The sequence below is a fragment of the Dendrobates tinctorius genome, unplaced genomic scaffold (genome assembly GCF_039654945.1).
Source record: "Dendrobates tinctorius isolate UK_male_01 unplaced genomic scaffold, ASM3965494v1 ptg000049l, whole genome shotgun sequence".
Classification (NCBI taxonomy): Eukaryota; Metazoa; Chordata; class Amphibia; order Anura; family Dendrobatidae; genus Dendrobates; species Dendrobates tinctorius.
Window position 1 is genome coordinate 7825474 of NW_027361717.1, and position 21142 is coordinate 7846615.

At 42.4% G+C, this 21142-nt stretch overlaps 1 protein-coding gene across 5 annotated transcripts in view; it reads right to left on the reverse strand.

Moving 5' to 3' along the window:
* The window catches only part of LOC141091106 (ephrin type-A receptor 3-like), a 409334-nt gene that overhangs the window by 287647 nt on the left and 100545 nt on the right, over window positions 1-21142 (reverse strand). For all 5 annotated transcript variants that reach the window (XM_073576465.1, XM_073576466.1, XM_073576463.1 and 2 more), the window contains 2 exons: window positions 6103-6167; window positions 4450-5110 (listed from right to left, as the gene is read on the reverse strand). In XM_073576465.1, the coding sequence (XP_073432566.1) occupies window positions 4450-5110; window positions 6103-6167 (726 nt within the window). The remainder of the gene's footprint in view (window positions 1-4449; window positions 5111-6102; window positions 6168-21142) is intronic.

The window sequence follows — 21142 nt, forward strand, 5'->3', positions numbered from 1 at the left end:
GTATGTAGTATGTATGTAGCATGCATGTAGTATATATGTAGTATGTATGTAGCATATATGTAGTGTGTATGTAGCATGTAGTATATATGTAGTATGCATGTTGCATGCATGTAGTATATATGTAGTATGTATGTTGCATGTAGTATGTATGTTGCATGTAGTATATATGTAGTATGAATGTAGCATGTATGTAGTATGCATGTTGTATGTATGTAGCATGTAATTTTTTTTTTTTTTTTTTACATTCAACACATTAGCCGGATGATGGGACTACTACTGTCCCATCATTGGCTAATGTGTCAATCACTGTCATGGTAGCAGGTATCGCCCGATGGGACTTGTAGTCCCATCGGACGATGCCTGCACAGACCCCCGAAGCCTGCACAGCCCCCCGGCAGGCCGGCACAGCCCCCCGGAGCCTGCACAGCCCCCCGGCAGGCCGGCACAGCCCCCCGGCAGGCCGGCACAGCCCACCGGAGCCTGCACAGCCCCCCTGGCAGGCCGGCACAGCCCCCCGGCAGGCCGGCACAGACCACCGGAGCCTGCACAGACCCCCTGGCAGGCCGGCACAGCCCCCCGAAAGGCCCGTACAGACCCCAGAGAGGCTGTACAAGGGAAAAACAGGATTTTTCTTATTCCGATACCGGAAGTCCCATAGACTTGAATGGGACTTCCGGTATCGGAATCGGCGATACCGATACTTTTTTTTAAGATCGGCCGATCCATTCCGATCCGATACTTTGAAGTATCGGACGGTATCGCTCAACTCTACACATTACAGTATAGTCAATAGTCTTTTTTTATTGTCTGCTATTTTTGTCGATCGATGGTCTGCAAAGAAAAAAAAGAGACATGCCCTGTTTTGGTCTGCCCATTCTAATGGATCCGTCAAAAAAATAGACAGAGCTCAGAGCTGTCAATACTGAGCCTGCGTATGCCTAAGGGACTGGTCATAGTTGCACTCCCAAATCTTTCGCTCTAGACAAAAAACTAAGATGCGGTTGATTAATTTTTTTCTGTCGTATGGATGGTGCAACTTCCATTTTTTAAATAATTTTTATTAAAGATGTGATCCAAAGTCCAAATTAATTTTCTTCCTAAATCTCTATCTATTTAATGCCATAACCAAAATATATTTCAAATATACTTCCCTACTGTCACCTAATTACACTTACCCTAATCTAACTGCTTTTCATTTTTTTTTCCCACTTCCTTTTTAATGACGCTGCCTTTGAAAATCCCAGTGCATGTTGGGAATACTCAAACAAAGCATCATCACAAGGCAGAGGCTACCGCCACTGTCCCCTCCCTGAAACAAAGCATCATCAGTGACGCTCAGTTTAGGGATTCGGCTAGTCCCTGTGCGATGTGCGCATTGACAGTGTGCACGCTATTGCCAGCTCAGATCAGTAGTAACGAGCCGACAATATAGCGCATTGTCACAATACACGGTGTGCAGAGAACAGTGCCACCCCCACAAGTGACGTTTACTAGTCTCTGCACATTGGGTATTCTGACAATGTGTTTGTTTTGCAACTTGTTACTGCTGATCTGAGCGACAGAGAACGCACTGTCATTGCATTCATCACTCAGGGTTCAGAGCTCAGAGACTAGCCCAGCCCATGAAATGAAGCGTCAGTATAGCATATCATGATTTACCACGGTAGCATTCCCATTTCAGTCACGGAGGTGGTGCCAGCACCATTCAGTCACCACTCCGAGTATACAGAGCAGTGGCTGTAATCCCGCCAAGACTGACAGCCGCCATAACATAGGGGGGCGCGGTTACAGCTGCTGCTCGCTGCTCTGTAGACTAAGATCAGTGACTGAATCGGGGCTGGCGCCATCCTCGTGACTGATATGGGAACGCTACAGGGATAAATAAAGGAAATTTTCTCCCTGCAGCATATCGCTATGTATAGGCGCTGTCAGCATAATAATGCTATTAATCTGCAGATTAACCCCATAATTGCAGGTTAATAGTGGTTTTTCTGGTGATAAGCTCCCTTTAAAGCGTGAACTATAACATGCTCAGGTAAATGACATCCAAACAGGAAAGTTCTTAAGTCCAATAAATTCTGAAATGTACATTTTCCTCACATGATAAGACGGATCTGCGCTCCATAGTTGAACTACAGCTCCGAAGTACGGCTGCTGGCCTCTAATCATTGCTCATTTTAATCTCCGGTAATGGATATGAGAATACAGCTACGTTTAAAGTCAAATAAATCAATTGTTCCAAGTGCTTTTCCAGACAGGTATCAATTACACCCTCTATCTCAGCTAACTTTGGGCTTCATTTTATCCAATTATTTACTGATTTTAGTGCATTTTCATGAGAAAGATTTTGCTCTGGCTACAATGCAGAGAACATTTCATAATAATGTGCCAGGGACTAATTGTTTAAATGGTGTGCTAATATATTGGAATTAGATTTCTTAGGTCATCTTGAACATACAAGTGCCAATAATGGGACAATTAGATGTCACAGAGGCAAACCCCAGGGGCCTTGTACTTGACGTACCTGAAATAATGGTTATCGGTGCCTAAATTTTGACATGTTCATTTTCAGCACCTATTCCCTTCACAGAAAAAGTGAGGCAAAAAGTACAGTTTTGGTAAGAAAAACCTTATTACCCCAGCTTATGGGTGGTTTCACACAATGGGGCAAATGTATCGTCACTGTCTAAAGAAATACTGCCTTTGTTGTCCACACTCCATAGCACAACATTAATTTTACCAGAGTTGTTTAAATGGGTGTTTTCAAGTTTGGAAGTTTTCCCCTAACTATAGGATATAGAATAATTTTTGAATTTCTTGGTGTCTGACCACTGGGACAACCAAGATTTTGAGAACTTCAGAGTCCAATGTGAATAGAACGGTGGTCAATCAATCATGCACTCTTCTGATTCATACATTCTTAATGAGAGAGCCAAGTGTTGGTCATGTGCTTTGCTGATAGCATTCCACGCCGGTGGATACAGATTTCTACATCTTCATGATTGATGATGACTCAAGAGAAATCTAATAACTTTATACAAACAGTTTATATCAATAATTAGTTCAGACATTTGTTTCATGAGGTTTTATGCAGTAATTCACTTATGGCATAACTTTAAGGCCAGGTGCACTCTGCGTCTGTGAACCTAACGTACCGTATATGTCGGGAGCGTTTCTGAACGTATACTGTCTAGTTGTCATAGTAGACTATTCACAAGACGAAGGTCAAAAATGTGTTTTTCCGGCCTCCATCTTGTAAGTGCCTGCATTGTATTTGTTTAACGTAGGCTGCAATTTCCAATGAAGAGGGACACTGCAAAGAAATGAATACCATGCTGAATAGGTTTCTTTACAGTGAGTGCTAATGGTGGACAGATGCCTCAGTATTCTTACAGACCGTGCACGCTGTTGAGCGAATAACTCCTGAATAAATTCCCCTGAAAGTGGACATAGACACAATCTGGACTGAGCCTACTGGAGGCCAGGATGATTTTCATATAAGATAGACTAAAGCAAGTTTTACGGGGTAGTTGTCAACATTTTTGCCTTTTGAGTCCACGCTACGCGATAAAAGGGTCTACTGCCGTCTCCAATCACAAAGCTCCACAAAAATAGGTCGGGCACCTGGGACAAGTTACCATGGGAGAAATGGAGGACTGGTGAACGCTACTCCTTTTGAGGTTTTAGACCATTGTAAGCTGTTGGTAAAAAGAGCCAACACCTATGACATCCACATAAGTCAACCAGGGATTTATCATTAAAGGGGCTGTCCATCTCTGGGGACTTTTTTTTTCTAAAAGCATGTATTTTTTTGCTATAACAAAAATCATATTTTGCTATTGGGTTTCATTAAGGTTTTTAGTTACCCTATACATTTAACATTGATGTGATCTGCAGTCAAAAAATCAGTTGAGAGGAGCTCTGAATAAGGCAAATAAAAGTTAGAAATTCTTCCATTGTCAGAATGAGTTTACGGTGAGATTGTCAGTTAAATGATTCTGCAGCCAGAAATACAACACAATGGCTATAAATGAAATTCAATGACAAAAATTATTTTTAGCTAAAAATTCAAAAAAGTCTCCAAAAGTGGATGACCCCTTTAACCTCTCTATATTTCTACATGAGAAAACGCACTGCAGGGAGTAAATGTCAACGTATCAACCACAGGTACAATCGAGAATATTACAAACGATAACAGAACCATTGTAGGTAATCCTTAACCTATAAAATAAAAATATAAAAACTTAATTTTCGAGACAGTATTATCAAATGGGCAACATAAGAAGAAAGAAAATGATTTACTACTAATATATAAGAAGAAATTTAATACACACGAGGAAGGGAGAGAATAAGAAATATTCTCTTTGCTAAAGTATGGCCCAATATGGTTTGAATGACAAAGCTAATACCAAAAAGCTTATACTGTAAGAATATAGACATTTTACTCACGTTGACATCCATTCTTCTTCTCTTCATAGCCCAGTTTACAAAAACATCGGCCAATAGGCACCAGCCACCCTCCGTCGGCACTGCAGTACATTTTGGGTGCATCAAACTCCACCGAGTTATTTACGCATGATCCTTTAACTTCCACCAAAGCTGAGTCTCCTCCAGTGACCGTGTCTGGGAACAGGGCCAGATTACGGACTGTAGATGGACATTTTTTATAAAAGACCCTGACAGATACCAGGGCGATACATGCTCCAACGTCTTGGAACGCTAAGTAGAAGCCCTTCTTGTATAAGTTGCTTATGTCTCTGACCTCTGTGTTTAGCTTCATGACTCTGTCTCCAACATCCACTTGGGTGAAACTCTCATCTGCAGCAATAGTGTCTATTTTAATGAACTGGTTCTCAGGAATGTGTCGAAGGTTGCTAAAGTTTGACTCATAGTAATACATGTTAAAGGTCTCTTTGCAGGTGCCCGATACTCCGGGTAGGCTGTTACAATCTCGCAAGGTAAACTTGATTTCAATATAGACACGTTGAGCACCTCCTCTTGGGATCCAGCTAGTTCTCAACCAGTTATTTTGGTTGATCTCTAAGACATTGCAAACCTGATAGGTTCTCATTGGGGTGTTTATTTCATCCATTACACTGATTTCTTCCCACTGTTGTCAAACAGAAAAACATTTAAGGAACACTAATAAAACATTTTCCATAGCTAACATCTAACCATTTTCTATTTAGAGGATATGCTTCTGATGTTGACTAATAGATGGGTCAAGTATAAAAAAAAATAGATAAAACCTATGAAATTAAACTTAGTCCATTTTAAAACTCAAAGGGTTACCCAAAGGATAGGTGATAACTTGCAGATCGGTTTGGGTTTGACTCTACTTAAATGACAGAGATGCGGCTCTGAAATGTGCATGCATGCCATCTCCTATTCAATTTCTGTGGGCCTGTCGAAAAAAGCTGAGAACTGTACCACATTCCAAAGGAGCATTTCAGAGTCCCATTCTCAGGATTCCCCGCCATCAGACCACCATTGATCAGCAAGTTATCTCCTTTCCTATGGATACGTGAAAGCTCTTAATGATGTAAATAACCCTTAAAACTAAAATACTCTAAAGAAGTCAGAAATACAGATTTTAGTTTAGCAACTGAACCAAATTATGGATTTAGGATTAGTAGAAACTTCAAGACTTGGTCTAGTGTGACCAATCAGAATCCTAATTTTCCTCCAATTTAATGCATAAGACACAGTTTTTGCTCCAGAAATTAAAATTACAAAGATTTTAAAATTTTAGCATCATCTCCTTAAGTCTGAAAATACTAACTAGATTTTGGTTTCAATTGAGTGCCTGTCACAATCCTTTGTACAAGAACATTTTATGTAAATGGTATTTAAGCATGCCCGATTAAACAATTATTTTTCTCTTACCAGGATTTATTAACATAAACTACATAATAGCATTTCTTCAATTCTAATTAGATTTTATAATCTTAATCTTATCCCATTATAACTATCCCATTCCACTCCAAAATGTAATGGTGCCTATACGATAGAATGCACCCATTATAGACTTTGCATATTACATCCTTATGTAATGATTGTACCACTAAAGTAGACCAAAAGTATAGAATCTCAAAAACTTACCCCCTCTGGTGGATATGCCACCCATCCCAGGTCTCCCAATGCAGACATAGAATCGAGCAAGGTCACTAGAACAAATATTGTGAAAATGTTAGTTTATGTATTCGATAATAATTTACTTAATGTTAAAATATTGATATACTTCTATCTTTATCTCTGGAAGTTTGTCCACTAAAACTACCACCTATCCTAAGAATCTGGTCCTAAAGTCCAATGTGAATGAAGTGGTAGTAGGTCAAAGCTCTCATAGACATTGAATGGAGAGTAGTCAGGCATGGGCCATACCATTCCTTAACACAGTGGACATAAGACCTCACTTTCCTGATTGGGTAGAATCCTGGTGGACAAACTAAGCCGATCATACATTTATCACTTATCCTGTGCTAATTTTTGAGTTAAAACAGAATATTCCTCATTCAGGATCCTCGCCTGTTCCTCATTCAAGTTTTTTCTAGTTTAGGACTACCCCTACACTGATGGAGCATTACATCATCAGTTTATTAATTCAAAAAGGCTTAAATCAGTGATCGGTCACAAGTCTTGTTGAAGCAGTATCACCACACGCATGAGAACAACAACAGGAGGAGGATCACAGAAACCTTAGCATGAGGTCACTGGATTAGAAAGGTAAGTATAAGGTTTTTTTAATTATTTTATAGCAATTTAGTAAAAAACTTTGGACAAAACCTTTATTTGAGAATTTGTAATTCACAATTTCACCAGTGGGGGCACTGGAGGGGAAATGATGAACAAATGGGTTCTAGCAGAAGGATACCCTGTGACCACAGTACAGTCAATGGTCCTTTCTGGCAAATAAAGGAATGTAACATAATTGGACATCCTCTGTCGTATCATCTATTCAAGTCACAGTGCCAATAATACAATCAGAGATTTTGATGCAGTGACATGTTCAAGATGAATAGAGTCCCCGTATCATGTCTGCCCTTCACACATATTCCCTTTATGTTTTGGACAAAGAATGAAGTAAAGAGTATAAAAAATTGTGTATCTTAAGACATCAGTGACAGAAGTTTTAAGATCTACTCTCTTTGAAATTACCCTTCACATTGTAAAGCAAGTGCATGTGAAGCTACAAAGTCACCGGCTGTGCAAACATCAGTTCTGAACTATCGGAGCAGACCAGAGGTGATTGACATACATCCACTCTTGTCTATATTAACTCTAGCACATAAGCTGGCAACACAGAAAACAAGAATATACAATATAACTGCAAAATGCTTCTGTGGAAAGGCATATATATATATACAATATATATGAAACTCAGACCATTTGTTGCGTATGAGAGAAATCACTGGTGTCTGAATGAGAAAATATATATACAGAGAGAGAGAGATTATATATATTAACATATATGTATTATGGCTCATTCAGACACCAGTGATTTCAATCATATGCAAAAAATGGAGTGAGTTTCACTGCGTTTTTTTTATCAGCGTTTTATCAGTTTGGTCAGTTTTTACAATCAGAGTTTGGTCAGTGTCAGTTTTTACAATCAGAGTTTGGTCAGTGTCAGTTTTTACCATCAGAGTTTGGTCATTGTCAGTTTTTACCTTGAGTTTGGTCAGTGTCAGTTTTTACCATCAGAGTTTGGTCAGTGTCAGTTTTTACAATCAGAGTTTGGTCAGTGCCAGTTTTTACCATCAGAGTTTGGTCAGTGTCAGTTTTTACAATCAGAGTTTGGTCAGTGTCAGTTTTTACCATCAGAGTTTGGTCAGAGTGTCAGTTTTTACCATCACAGTTTGGTCAGTGTCAGTTTTTACCATCAGAGTTTGGTCAGAGTGTCAGTTTTTACCATCACAGTTTGGTCAGTGTCAGTTTTTACCATCAGAGTTTGGTCAGTGTCAGTTTTTACAATCAGAGTTTGGTCAGTGTCAGTTTTTACCTTGAGTTTGGTCAGTGTCAGTTTTTACCATCAGAGTTTGGTCAGTGTCAGTTTTTACAATCAGAGTTTGGTCAGTGCCAGTTTTTACCATCAGAGTTTGGTCAGTGTCAGTTTTTACAATCAGAGTTTGGTCAGTGTCAGTTTTTACCATCAGAGTTTGGTCAGAGTGTCAGTTTTTACCATCACAGTTTGGTCAGTGTCAGTTTTTACCATCAGAGTTTGGTCAGAGTGTCAGTTTTTACCATCACAGTTTGGTCAGTGTCAGTTTTTACCATCAGAGTTTGGTCAGTGTCAGTTTTTACAATCAGAGTTTGGTCAGTGTCAGTTTTTACCATCAGAGTTTGGTCAGTGTCAGTTTTTACCATCAGAGTTTGGTCATTGTCAGTTTTTACCTTGAGTTTGGTCAGTGTCAGTTTTTACAATCAGAGTTTGGTCAGTGCCAGTTTTTACCATCAGAGTTTGGTCAGTGTCAGTTTTTACAATCAGAGTTTGGTCAGTATCAGTTTTTACCATCAGAGTTTGGTCAGAGTGTCAGTTTTTACCATCACAGTTTGGTCAGTGTCAGTTTTTACCATCAGAGTTTGGTCAGAGTGTCAGTTTTTACCATCACAGTTTGGTCAGTGTCAGTTTTTACCATCAGAGTTTGGTCAGTGTCAGTTTTTACAATCAGAGTTTGGTCAGTGTCAGTTTTTACCATCAGAGTTTGGTCAGTGTCAGTTTTTACCATCAGAGTTTGGTCAGAGTGTCAGTTTTTACCATCACAGTTTGGTCAGTGTCAGTTTTTACCATCAGAGTTTGGTCAGAGTGTCAGTTTTTACCATCACAGTTTGGGTAGAGTTTAATTAGTGTTTCTCAGTTGGGAAAAAAAAGGTTTCTCAAGCTTCTCCTCTCAATCCATGAAAAGCAGACAGAACCCAGATGGCATCTGAGTGCTGTTCAATGTTTCACACATTCTTGTCTTACAGTCTATACTCGATGCGATGAATAGTCTAGCCACAGTCTGCTGACCCAGACTTGACAGTCTCAGATGTGCCTATGAGACTGTCAAGTTTGAGACAGGAGATCCTCAGTCAGATTTTGCATAATGGACTAAGTATGCACAGTGGAACACTGATATGCAAAATAGGCCTAAGATATATAGTCCTACGACCTAAGCATGGATCTAAAAACAAAAAAAAGCCACATTATACTCCTTCATACTGCCATTCATGTCACCAGTTCGTTTGCCATCTCTTCCATCAGAGACCGTGCTGAACCCCTGCAGTCAATCATTCATTGGTCTATGTGATCAATGCTAGATTACTGATTACTGACGTGGCTACTTGTCCGGGTCTTGTCTTTTAATTATTGACTAGGCAAATACATATAGGTCTAGCTACTTTCAAACTTTATAGAAAAGTGTAGTCTTCTGCACCTTCCTATACGATTGGTTAACAAAATGTATGCCTCCAGCATTAATGAGTACACCCCTTCCTTTCAGAATCATTATTTTCTATGGGATACAATACTACAGAATACTCCCACAACATGGGATTTACTGATTTACCCATCAGTCAGAATAATGGAGCAAAAGTGATACAGAAATGTAACAAAGATGGAACTGCAACCATCTCACAGAGAGGCTGACCACAGACGTTAACACCTAAAGAGAAGCGACTTCTGATGAGAAAGGTTGAATAAAATCAACATGTCTGCTCGCTGCAATTAGCAAATAAAGTGGAGGGCCAAACCGGGGTGAGAGTTTCCCACGCCACAATACGGCGTATGCTGCAGAGGAATGGCATACATGGGTTCCGTCCACAAAGGAAGACGTTGCAATATGTCTCCAGCTTGTTCATTTCATGGCTAGAAGACTCAGCAATGTCCATAAAAATCATGGAGGGGATACGAAATCCGAGCCACAGTAGTTTTTAAAGTGGGGTGTATTCATTTTTGCATCAACTAATTTGGGTCAAATTTAAAATTTTGTGCTAAAAGTTAGATTATTATCCGTGCTTTCGTGTTATGGGTGAAAAAAATAAATTTTTTTGAAGGAGTGCTATGAATACTCTGTGTGTTACATACAGTGGTTTGCATTTGGTGCATGCAGTGGGTGATTGCTCCACTACATTCTTTTAATGTAGCCCCACTACGCTGAGAACAGATAGCCAGAGAATGCGAGTCAGTGTTGTGTAACGTATTAACAGCAGCGCATTGATTCCACCTTCTAGAAGTAAAGTATCGTGAACGACACAATGTTTCACATACACGACTGTCACCATTGCCTCAAGCAGACTCTCAAGAGCTTAAAACTTTGATTTCAGGAATGTAAAGGCTCCCCAGTTTGAGGAAACCTTGAAAACCCATTTTTATAAGGTGGTCTGAAACCCATAAACATATTCATTGCCCCATGCAAAAAAACCGCGCGCCGAATTTTGGCTCATCTTTCATCGTTTTTAAGAAATCTCAAGATGGAAGAGGCCAGGAGCCATTTGGTGAGCTGCATTTCTTGCTACATGTTCACAGATTTACCAGTGGAAAAGCCAAACTTCACATGCCACAAATGCAAGCTTGTGTCCCTGTTGGAGGAAAAGTTGCAAAATCTCGAAGAGAGGTTAGCTACGTTGAAGATCATTAAGGAAGGTGAAGAGTTCTTAGACAGAGCAGAATTATCTCTTCATGTTACAGAAAGAGAAGAAATTCGAAGTGCACCTGAAGAAACAGAGGAATGGAGACATGTGACCCAGAGAAGCAGGAGGATCAGGAGGCAGTCAGCACCCATACTGCTCAGGAACCAGTACCAGGCTCTCACGCAGGAAAACGATGAAGAAATACATCAGGATAAGACTTTGCCAACAAACAACAACCTTGTACGCCTTCAGAGTCCTCCCGGATGGAGAAAGAAAAATGTTGTGAAGAAGAAACGGAGAGTGGTGGTCATGGGGGATTCCCTGTTGAGAGGAACAGAGGCCGCTATCTGCAGACCGGATATAACTTCAAGAGAAATGTGCTGTCTTCCAGGTGCAAGAATTAAAGATGTGTCTGACAGGATATCAGGACTCTTCAGACCTACAGATGACTACCCATTCCTGCTACTACATGTGGGGACAAATGACACTGCAAGAAACGACCTGGAAACCATCTGCAGAGACTTTGAAGACTTAGGCAAGAAAGTGAAAGAACTGGGAGCGCAGGTGGTCTTCTCTTCCATCCTCCCAGTGGATGGCCATGGAACAAGGAGGTGGAATAAGATTCTGCAGGTGAACAACTGGCTACGTCGATGGTGCCGTCAGCAACGATTTGGATTTCTGGATCACGGAGTGAACTACTTATACGATGGACTACTTGCTAGAGATGGGGTGCACCTTACGAAGACTGGAAAGCATGTATTTGGAAGTCGCCTTGCTACACTTGTAAGGAGAGCTTTAAACTAGAACAACATGGGAAGGGAAGCAAAAGACCAGAAAAAGCCATACACCTGACAAATGGTATTGAGAACTCTGCTATTAGAAGTGGAAAGGAAGAACAAAGACGAAAGAATCTAATTAATAAAAATATTGGAGAAAGAGAAACCAATCACAAACTAAAATGTTTCTATACTAATGCACAAAGCATGGGCAACAAACAAGGAGAATTGGAACTACTAACACAGGAAAAGAAATATGATGTCATTGGAATCACTGAAACTTGGTGGGACAATACACATGATTGGAATACAAGACTAGAAGGATACAACTTATTTGCAAGAAACAGACTTGATAAACGAGGAGGGGGTGTCGCATTGTATGTTAGAAACAAGTATATCTGCACAGAGATTGAAGCTTCAGAGACTGGGAGTTCTGTGGAAACTGTTTGGGTAAGAATACAAGGACAGAACAATGGAAAGGACACCATTGCAGGCATTTACTACAGGCCGCCTGTGCAAGCTGAAGATATGGATGAACTCTTTATGCATCAAATGGCCAATTTCTCCAAAAAATATGACATAGTTGTCATGGGAGATTTCAACTATCCAGACATTTGTTGGGAATCTCTCTCAGGCAAAACTAACAGGTCAAGGAAATTCTTATCCTCTCTTGCTGACAACTTTATCTTCCAAAAGGTAAGGGAGAAAACAAGGGGAACTGCTACCTTGGATCTAATCCTTATAAACAGGGAGGAAATGGTTGAGGAGGTAAAAGTGGCTGGGACCCTAGGAGGTAGCGACCATGGTATTTTAGAATTTTGGATAACTAGAGACGGAAGACCTGTGAAGACTCAGACGTCAAGGTTAGATTTCAGAAAGGCAGATTTTAAGGGATTCAGAAAGAGAATTGGAGGGATCCAATGGCTGGATATCCTAAAAGACAAAAATGTCCAGGAGGGATGGGAAATCTTGAAAAATGAAATTCTCAAAGCACAGTTGTTAACAATTCCGAAAAGAGGGAAGAATAGGAAGCATTTAAGGAAACCAGGATGGATGAACACAGAACTTAAGCACATGCTAAAAAGGAAGAAAAAAATGTTTATAAAATGGAAAGAGGGAGGCATATCTAAAGAAGAATATAATGCTGTCTGCAGAACCTGCAGGGCACAAATCAGATTACTAAAGCTGAAAATGAATTGAGGCTTGCAAGAGATGTCAAAAGCAATAATAAAGGATTTTGGGGATATGTCAAAAGTAAAAGAAAAGTCAAAGATGCTATAGGATTTTTACAGGATGAAAATGATGAAATGGTAAGACAGGATGTTGAGAAGGCTGAACTTTTAAATTCCTATTTTGCATCTGTTTTCTCTCAGAAAGGAAATGTAACATCAACTGTTATTCACTGTCCTATTAAGGGAATAGAAGAATCCAGGATATCTATAAACAGAAAGATAGTGAGGAAACACTTAGCTAACCTAAATGAATTCAAGTCTCCAGGTCCAGATGAATTACACCCCAGAGTACTGAAGGAGATAGCAGAAGAAATTTTTGAACCCCTCTCCATAATCTTTGAAAATTCTTGGAGAACGGGAGAAGTGCCAGAAGACTGGAGAAGAGCAAATGTTGTTCCTATCTTCAAAAAGGGGAAGAAGGTGGACCCAGGCAACTATAGGCCGGTGAGTCTGACTTCTATACCAGGAAAGATCTTTGAACAAATTATTAAACAACATGTATGTCAATACCTGGATAAGAATGAAGTGATTAAACAGAGTCAGCATGGGTTTGTAACTAATAAGTCATGTCAGACTAACTTAATTTCCTTCTATGACAGTATCACTGATTGGGTGGATCAAGGAAATGCTGTAGATATAGTATATCTTGACTTCAGCAAAGCATTTGACAAAGTCTCTCATACAATCCTTATTGAAAAAATGACTAAGTATGGAATGGACAAGGCAACTGTTAGGTGGATTCATAACTGGCTTAGTGATCGGACCCAAAGAGTGGTCGTAAATGGCTGCACATCCAGTTGGAAGAATGTCTCAAGTGGGGTACCACAGGGCTCTGTCCTGGGCCCTGTATTGTTCAACATCTTTATCAACGATTTAGATGAAGGAATTGAGGGTAAACTGATTAAATTTGCTGATGACACAAAGCTAGGAGGGATAGCTAATACTAGAGAAGAGAGAGAGAGAGGATTCAAAAAGATTTAAATAAACTGGAGAAGTGGGCAGCAACTAACAGAATGGTTTTTAACAGGGAGAAATGCAAAGTACTACATCTGGGCAATAAAAATGAAAAAAGCATATATAGAATGGGAGGAATAGGGCTAAGTGACAGCACATGTGAAAAAGACTTGGGTATACTAATAGATCACAGACTGAATATGAGTCAACAGTGTGATGCAGCAGCAAAAAAGGCAAATGCAATTCTAGGATGTATTAACAGAAGCATACAGTCTAGATCACGTGAAGTCATTATTTCCCTCTACTCCTCTTTGGTCAGACCTCATCTGGAATATTGTGTCCAGTTTTGGGCACCACATTTTAAAAAAGACATCAACAAACTGGAGCAAGTTCAGAAAAGAGTGACCAGAATGGTGAACGGTCTGCAAACCCTGTCTTATGAGGAAAGGTTGCAGGATTTGGGAATGTTTAGTTTGCAAAAGAGAAGACTGAGAGGAGACTTAATAGCTGTCTACAAATATCTAAAGGGCTGTCACATTGTAGAAGGATCAACTTTATTCTCATTTGCACAAGGAAAGACTAGAAGCAATGGGATGAAACTGAATGGGAGGAGACACAGATTAGATATTAGAAAAAACTTTTTGACAGTTAGAGTGATCAATGAGTGGAACAGGCTGCCACGAGAAGTGGTGAGTTCTCCTTCAATGGAAGTCTTCAAACAGAGGCTGGACAGACATCTGACTGGGATGATTTAGCGAATCCTGCTTTGAGCAGGGGGTTGGACCAGATGGCCCAGGAGGTCCCTTCCAACTCTACGATTCTATGATTCTATGATTCTATGCAAAACCCGATCTGATCCTACATCTCCATTCTGCTATGTCCTCAACTATTGTAGCTATCCATCACTTCGATCATCACTTTATTACAACTATGTTGTATAACAGACAGCATGGCTAATGCACTTTAGTTATTTGTTCCCCTTCATATTTTATGGAGGGCAAAATAGAGAAATGCATTGAGGTCTTCACCATCCAACGACTCCCATCAGCCTCTTCAGGATGATTTATAATACAAGTCTATGATGGTTGTTGTAGAAACTCAGGACATTATATTTGGACATGTTAGGCTTTGGTCAGACAGCGGTAGATTCTCTCATATGACTGAATCGGCCCAATTATGAAAATGCCACTCTGATCAAACTCCGATCAGAGAATAATCTGATCGTCAGCATTGCGCGAACCAATTCTCTCAGATAAGAGAACCGTAGCACATTTCTCCATCTTCTCCATTCTGCGAGATCGCAGAAATGGGATGCACTCAGTCTGATGTTTTCCATGCATCCATAGAGTCTGTCAGTGAAAAGAAACTTGTGCATCAGCTCTGCGGTATTGAGTAACATTGCGCTGAGTACTATCTGATAGAAAATTGGTTAGTGCTCGTCCAATGTACCGTATATGCTGAGCGAGCCCTTATTTGGACACTTTGTTTATGGTATTGTTAGGGTGCTGTATTATTAGTCACCATATAGCTTGCTATTTCTGCATTGTGGTAGCATTATTTTCTGCTTTCCACAGTACTGTGTTTGTGCAATTGGGCTTGTACCACTTCTAATCCCAGTTGCATAACGCGAAGCTCCTCAGCCCCAATACAAAATCTGCAACAGAGTCCCAAATATCATGAGTAATTATTATAATTAGTAATAATAATAATAATACTAGTAATAATAATGATAATTGTAACAATATTCTTTTCATATGGACCAAAGGGTCCTTTTCAAACCCCCTTCCAGGATCCAGGGCCTGGATGTAATTGCAATTCCTGCACCTACTGTAGATATGCCCCTGCCTAATCCTGACAAGCCTCTTTTAGTAAATTATTATATTCCCTTTAACAAGAGATGAGTGTAGTGTCGGTGGTGGGGTGCCGAGCTGGGGGGTGATAGGGGGTGATCCCACTTCTTACCGCGCAGAGATGATACAGAGACACGATGAGGCAGATTCTGGGTGCAACAGGTCCAAGTTTATTTCACACCGTCCGACTGACGGTCCTCGCGGTACACCGCGATATCTCTCTCTGCCCTCCGTGTTCAGGGCCGCTTCAACACCGTATGTTACACAAGGGACGTACTTACACGTCACGTCCCGTCTCACACTGTGACAATCCTGACAGCTCGGTTACTGTGGCCGCCTTAGGCCCGTACACCAACAGCACTTTACTAATCAGTCTCGTCGTTACACATACGGTGTCTTCCACCCAGAGCCTTGTCTCTGCTGCGGTCCTTCCCTGTCAGGACCACCCCCCTGACGTTTCCTCTCCTCAGTCCCCTTGGTCGGATTCTCCTCAGGGCACACAGACTGGCGAAGTCCTCCTGTCACCTGGGCTCCCCCTGGGGACTGGAACCTTCTGGAACCCTCCCTCAGTATTTATAACTCCCCCGGTTCCTTGAAACTGTCACTCTAACTGTCACCACGCCCCCCATGACCAACGGTTTCTAAAGCCCTAAGCTGCTGTAAAGTCCTTTGCTCACACTCCACCCTGCCATCTAATGGTCATCCCAAGGTACTGCACGTCCACTACACTTTTCTAGTTGTTTCCCCACTGTAATCACTGTCTCCTACCTACACTGTGCAAACCTATCTTTCTTCACTCTGACTAGTCCGTCCGTCCGTCAGGTCACCTTCCCTACACTCCCCCTTCCTTTGTCCATTGTCGTCCTCGACAATCGTCATCCCTGCCTTCGTCGTTCTGAATCTACACCTACATTCTGTTGTCGGACCAGAAGTTGAGCCAAACCCACTATCTGCGGGGGCCGAACCACACTGGGAGCACTATGCTCTGAGCAGCCTACTGCTACTCACCAGCGCGCACGCCACATGACAACGTCTTTCAAATTGGGCAAGGTACACCCGTATTCTCTCTACGGTGTGTATCTTTCCCCTACTCTCCCCTACTGTTACCTTTCACTATCCGGTACGCCATGATCGAGGCCACTCACCTACCAGATCATTGCCGGCGCCCGCCTTTCCTTCTTCAGGGGTGTCCGTGGTGTCGGGGACCTGACCTAGGACGGCTGTCTTTCTCACATCTTCCCATTCATTTTCCTTCTTTCAATTCCATGTCATGGTCGGCGTCCCGGTCTCCCAGACCTCAACTCTTAGATCCCTACCGGATCTCACACTTTCCTTTGGTCCCGCAGACCTTCCCTTAACCCGGACCTGTTGCATTTTACTTGGCATATTATACATCATACAACTTTATAATAGCACAAGTACCCATTTTTTTATAATTTTTTTTTTTTTTTTCCATTTTCTCTTACTTTTAAAACCAAAATATAACATAACATTGCATTTCCTCTTTCTTCCTCCCCCCCTTCCTTGGACCTGGACACTCCTCCACTTTTCCGTATCCCCGTTCTGTCAGGTAAACATATTTTCGTATATAAAGAACATAGAAAGAAGAAAGAAAGAGAGAGAGAGAGAAAATAGTTGCATCAGTTAAACAACAACAAAACTTTTTTTCTAAATGCAACTGTCCTTATAATCTGCACAACGGTGCATCGAACTCCTGACAGTCTATACCACTCTCAATGGACAGAGGTGAGGGCTCCACGGGGATACTGAGGGTGTCCATTCAAGTCCTCTTCTTTACCATGACGGCCTCTCCTTGAGTGTGGAGCAGGTTCCACACTTCCTGCTCCCGGGCCTTTTTCTTCCTGATCACCTCCGCTTCCCACACGGAGGGAACAGCACGGGCCCTGGAGTCCGGTGGGCGGGACTCCGCTGAAAAAGACCGCAAGACAGAAACGGCCGAAGATTTCTGCGGCCCAGCAGCCGCTGGGGTCAGGTGGCAAATGGGGAGAACCGGGTCCTCGGGGGCTGGAATCACAGGGCCCGCTAAATCGGTCGCAGCCGACTCCAGCAGCGGCATAACCGCGGCCTCAGGACAGGCCGCATCCACTACTTCCAACAGAGCCGGAGTAACGGCCGATTTCAACGATGCAGCTGCTATTAGCAGGGGAAGCGCAGCAGCGTCTTCTTTGGGTGAGCTCTGCACTGGTGACTCCGGGCGGGGTAGTTCGGGGACATGAGCGGAGACCTCGCTCAGCTCTACATACACCACGGGGCCCGTGGTAACTAGGCCTTCCGGTGCGCAGGGGGCCGCGTGCTGCAGCAGAATGGTGGGGGCCGCTTGCGGAGGCACTGGTAGGGCCGGGGGTACTCTCACCTTCCCTGGCGCTGCGGCCTCCGTTCCATCATCACGCAGTTTCCCCCGCAGCCTCCGTTCCTTGCTCCACTGTCCTGCGGGCCTTCCCTCCGGACTCGGGGGCTCCGCTGAGAAGTCCTCTGCTGGTATTGGTGGCAGCCGTTCTCGCTGACTCCCCTCAGGCTCCGCTCCCCGGCTCAGCATCCCGCTGCCTGCCCGTAAATCTGAAGATGACTTCTGGTGCAGCTCCATCTCTCGCCGCCATTGCCACTCTAGGCGGCCGATGCCCCGACACCCGCAGCATCTCATACCGTCCGTTGGGCAGCACTCGAATGGCGTCAGACAGCCGCAGCCAAGTTTTTCTTCTGTGCCACTCCTCCTGCTGGGTGGGGCGTTGGCAGACCTTTCCATCCATCTGCCAGGGTCCAATATATGGAAACGTCGGTCTCCGGGCATATACTGCTTCCTTTTGGGGTACGTTGGAGGGGGTCCCAGTCCATTCTGAACAACTGCAAACACCCGGACCTCTCCTCTGCGCTGAAGTAATACCGCCATCTTGGGCAGAATCAGCTACTGCCTTGGATCCTCTGTAAGCAACACAGATCCGACACAGCGTCCCAATTTGTAATCCACAGGTCAGTAATTTTTAGTCCACAGGTGTTTATAATCCGAAATAGAGCAGTCCAAGTTTTCCTCAGTCCTTCAGTTGCAGGCCTGCCGCAGAAGATAGCGTATTAGCGGCGGCGATCCTGCCGACTACGCCAAATGTAGTGTCGATGGTGGGGTGCCGAGCTGGGGGGTGATAGGGGGTGATCCCACTTCTTACCGCGCAGAGATGATACAGAGACACGATGAGGCAGATTCTGGGTGCAACAGGTCCAAGTTTATTTCACACCGTCCGACTGACGGTCCTCGCGGTACACCGCGATATCTCTCTCTGCCCTCCGTGTTCAGGGCCGCTTCAACACCGTATGTTACACAAGGGACGTACTTACACGTCACGTCCCGTCTCACACTGTGACAATCCTGACAGCTCGGTTACTGTGGCCGCCTTAGGCCCGTACACCAACAGCACTTTACTAATCAGTCTCGTCGTTACACATACGGTGTCTTCCACCCAGAGCCTTGTCTCTGCTGCGGTCCTTCCCTGTCAGGACCACCCCCCTGACGTTTCCTCTCCTCAGTCCCCTTGGTCGGATTCTCCTCAGGGCACACAGACTGGCGAAGTCCTCCTGTCACCTGGGCTCCCCCTGGGGACTGGAACCTTCTGGAACCCTCCCTCAGTATTTATAACTCCCCCGATTCCTTGAAACTGTCACTCTAACTGTCACCACGCCCCCCATGACCAACGGTTTCTAAAGCCCTAAGCTGCTGTAAAGTCCTTTGCTCACACTCCACCCTGCCATCTAATGGTCATCCCAAGGTACTGCATGTCCACTACACTTTTCTAGTTGTTTCCCCACTGTAATCACTGTCTCCTACCTACACTGTGCAAACCTATCTTTCTTCACTCTGACTAGTCCGTCCGTCCGTCAGGTCACCTTCCCTACATGAGCACATTTTTAAAATTCAAATTTATCATCTTTAATGAATTTCCCCAGGAAACTAAACTTGTGGATAATCAGAAATAATTGTAATCCTCATCTTGCCCTGAAAACACATAAATGGCTATCTGGGATCTTATAGGACTGTATCCAGTCTTTTTCAAGATCTTTTAGGTAAATGCAGCCTTAGAAATATAAAAGTGACCTCATCATACAAGGCTATGGGTAAAGGGTGGTAAGAAACTGCCTCCGTTGTTCAGTACTAATCTAATCTTTTTCACTATTTTGCTGTCACACACTATCTGTATAGTTTTGTCAGTGTGTTATGACTTTTTCTCCATATCTCTGATACTAGGCTGTGAGCTCTGACATGTTCAGCAAATTCCTAAAAATTCTACATGAGGATTGATTGGCATAAAATTAATTCTTTCCTCTCTACCTACAGTCATGGGTGAAAATCTTAAAAGTGCTCCAGAAATTAAGTATTTCTACCCAAAAAATTATTGAAATTACACATGTTTTTCTTTTTTCTATACACGTTTATTTCTTTTGTGTGCATGGAACAACACAAAAAACTGGACATAATTTCATACAAAATCCCAAAATTGGATCGGACAAAATTGTTCGCACCTTCAACTTAATATTTGGTTGCACACCCTTTGGAATAAATAACAGTAATCAATCACTTCCTATAACCATTAACAAGCTTCTCAACTGGAATTTTGGACCACTCTTCTTTTGCACTCTTCTGCTCTAGGTCTTTCAAACTTGAAGGGTGCCTTCTTCCCAACAACAATTTTAAGATCTTCGCAGGTGTTCAATGGGATTTAGATCTGGAATCATTGCTGCCACTTCAGAATTCTCCAACGCTTTGTTTGCATCCATTTCTGGGTGCTTCTTGAAGTTTGTTTGGGGTCATTGTCCTGCTGGAAGGCCCGTAACCTGGGACGCAAATCCAGCTTTCTGGCACTGGGCACTACATTGTGATCCAAAATCCTTTGGTAATCTTCATATATCATATTTAACTTCCACCATATTTGACTGAAGGTACTGTGTTATTTACTTTGTAAGCCATATTATGTTTTCGATAAGCAGTAGAATGATGTTCTTTACCAAAAAGTTTTATCTTGCCTTATCTGTCCACAAGATGTTTTGAAAGAAGACTTTTTGCTTACTGATATACATTTCGGCAAGCTGCAGTCTAGCTTTTTTATGTCTCTGTTTCAGCAGATGAGTCCTCCTTGGTCTCCTGCCATGGCAATTTATTTCATTCAAATAGCAACAGATAGTTTGCGCTCACACTGATGCTCCCTGAGCCTGCAGAACAGCTCAAAATTCTTTGAAACTTGTTTGGGGCTGCTTATCCACCATCCGGACTATCCTGCGTTGCAACCTTTCATCAATTTTTCTCTGCCGTACACATCCAGGGAGATTACCTACAGTGCCATAGGTTGTAAACTTCTTGATTATGTTGTGCAAAATAATCAAAGGAACATCAAGATATCTGGAGATGGAATTGTAACCTTGAGATTGCTGATATTTTTCATTAATTTTGGTCATTAAGTCCCCAGACAGTTCTTCTCTCCTCTTCCTGTTCTTCATGCTTAGTGTGGCACACACAGACACACAATGAAAATATTATGTCAACTTCTCCCCTTTTTATCTGGTTTCAGGTATTGTTTTCATACTGCCACAGATGAGTTTGATCGAACATCACATGCTTGAAACAAAGTTGTTTTCCCACATTTTTGGAAAGGTTCCAACAATTTTGTTCGGACCATTTTGGTTTTTTGAGTAAAATTGTGCCCAATTTGCCTTTTTT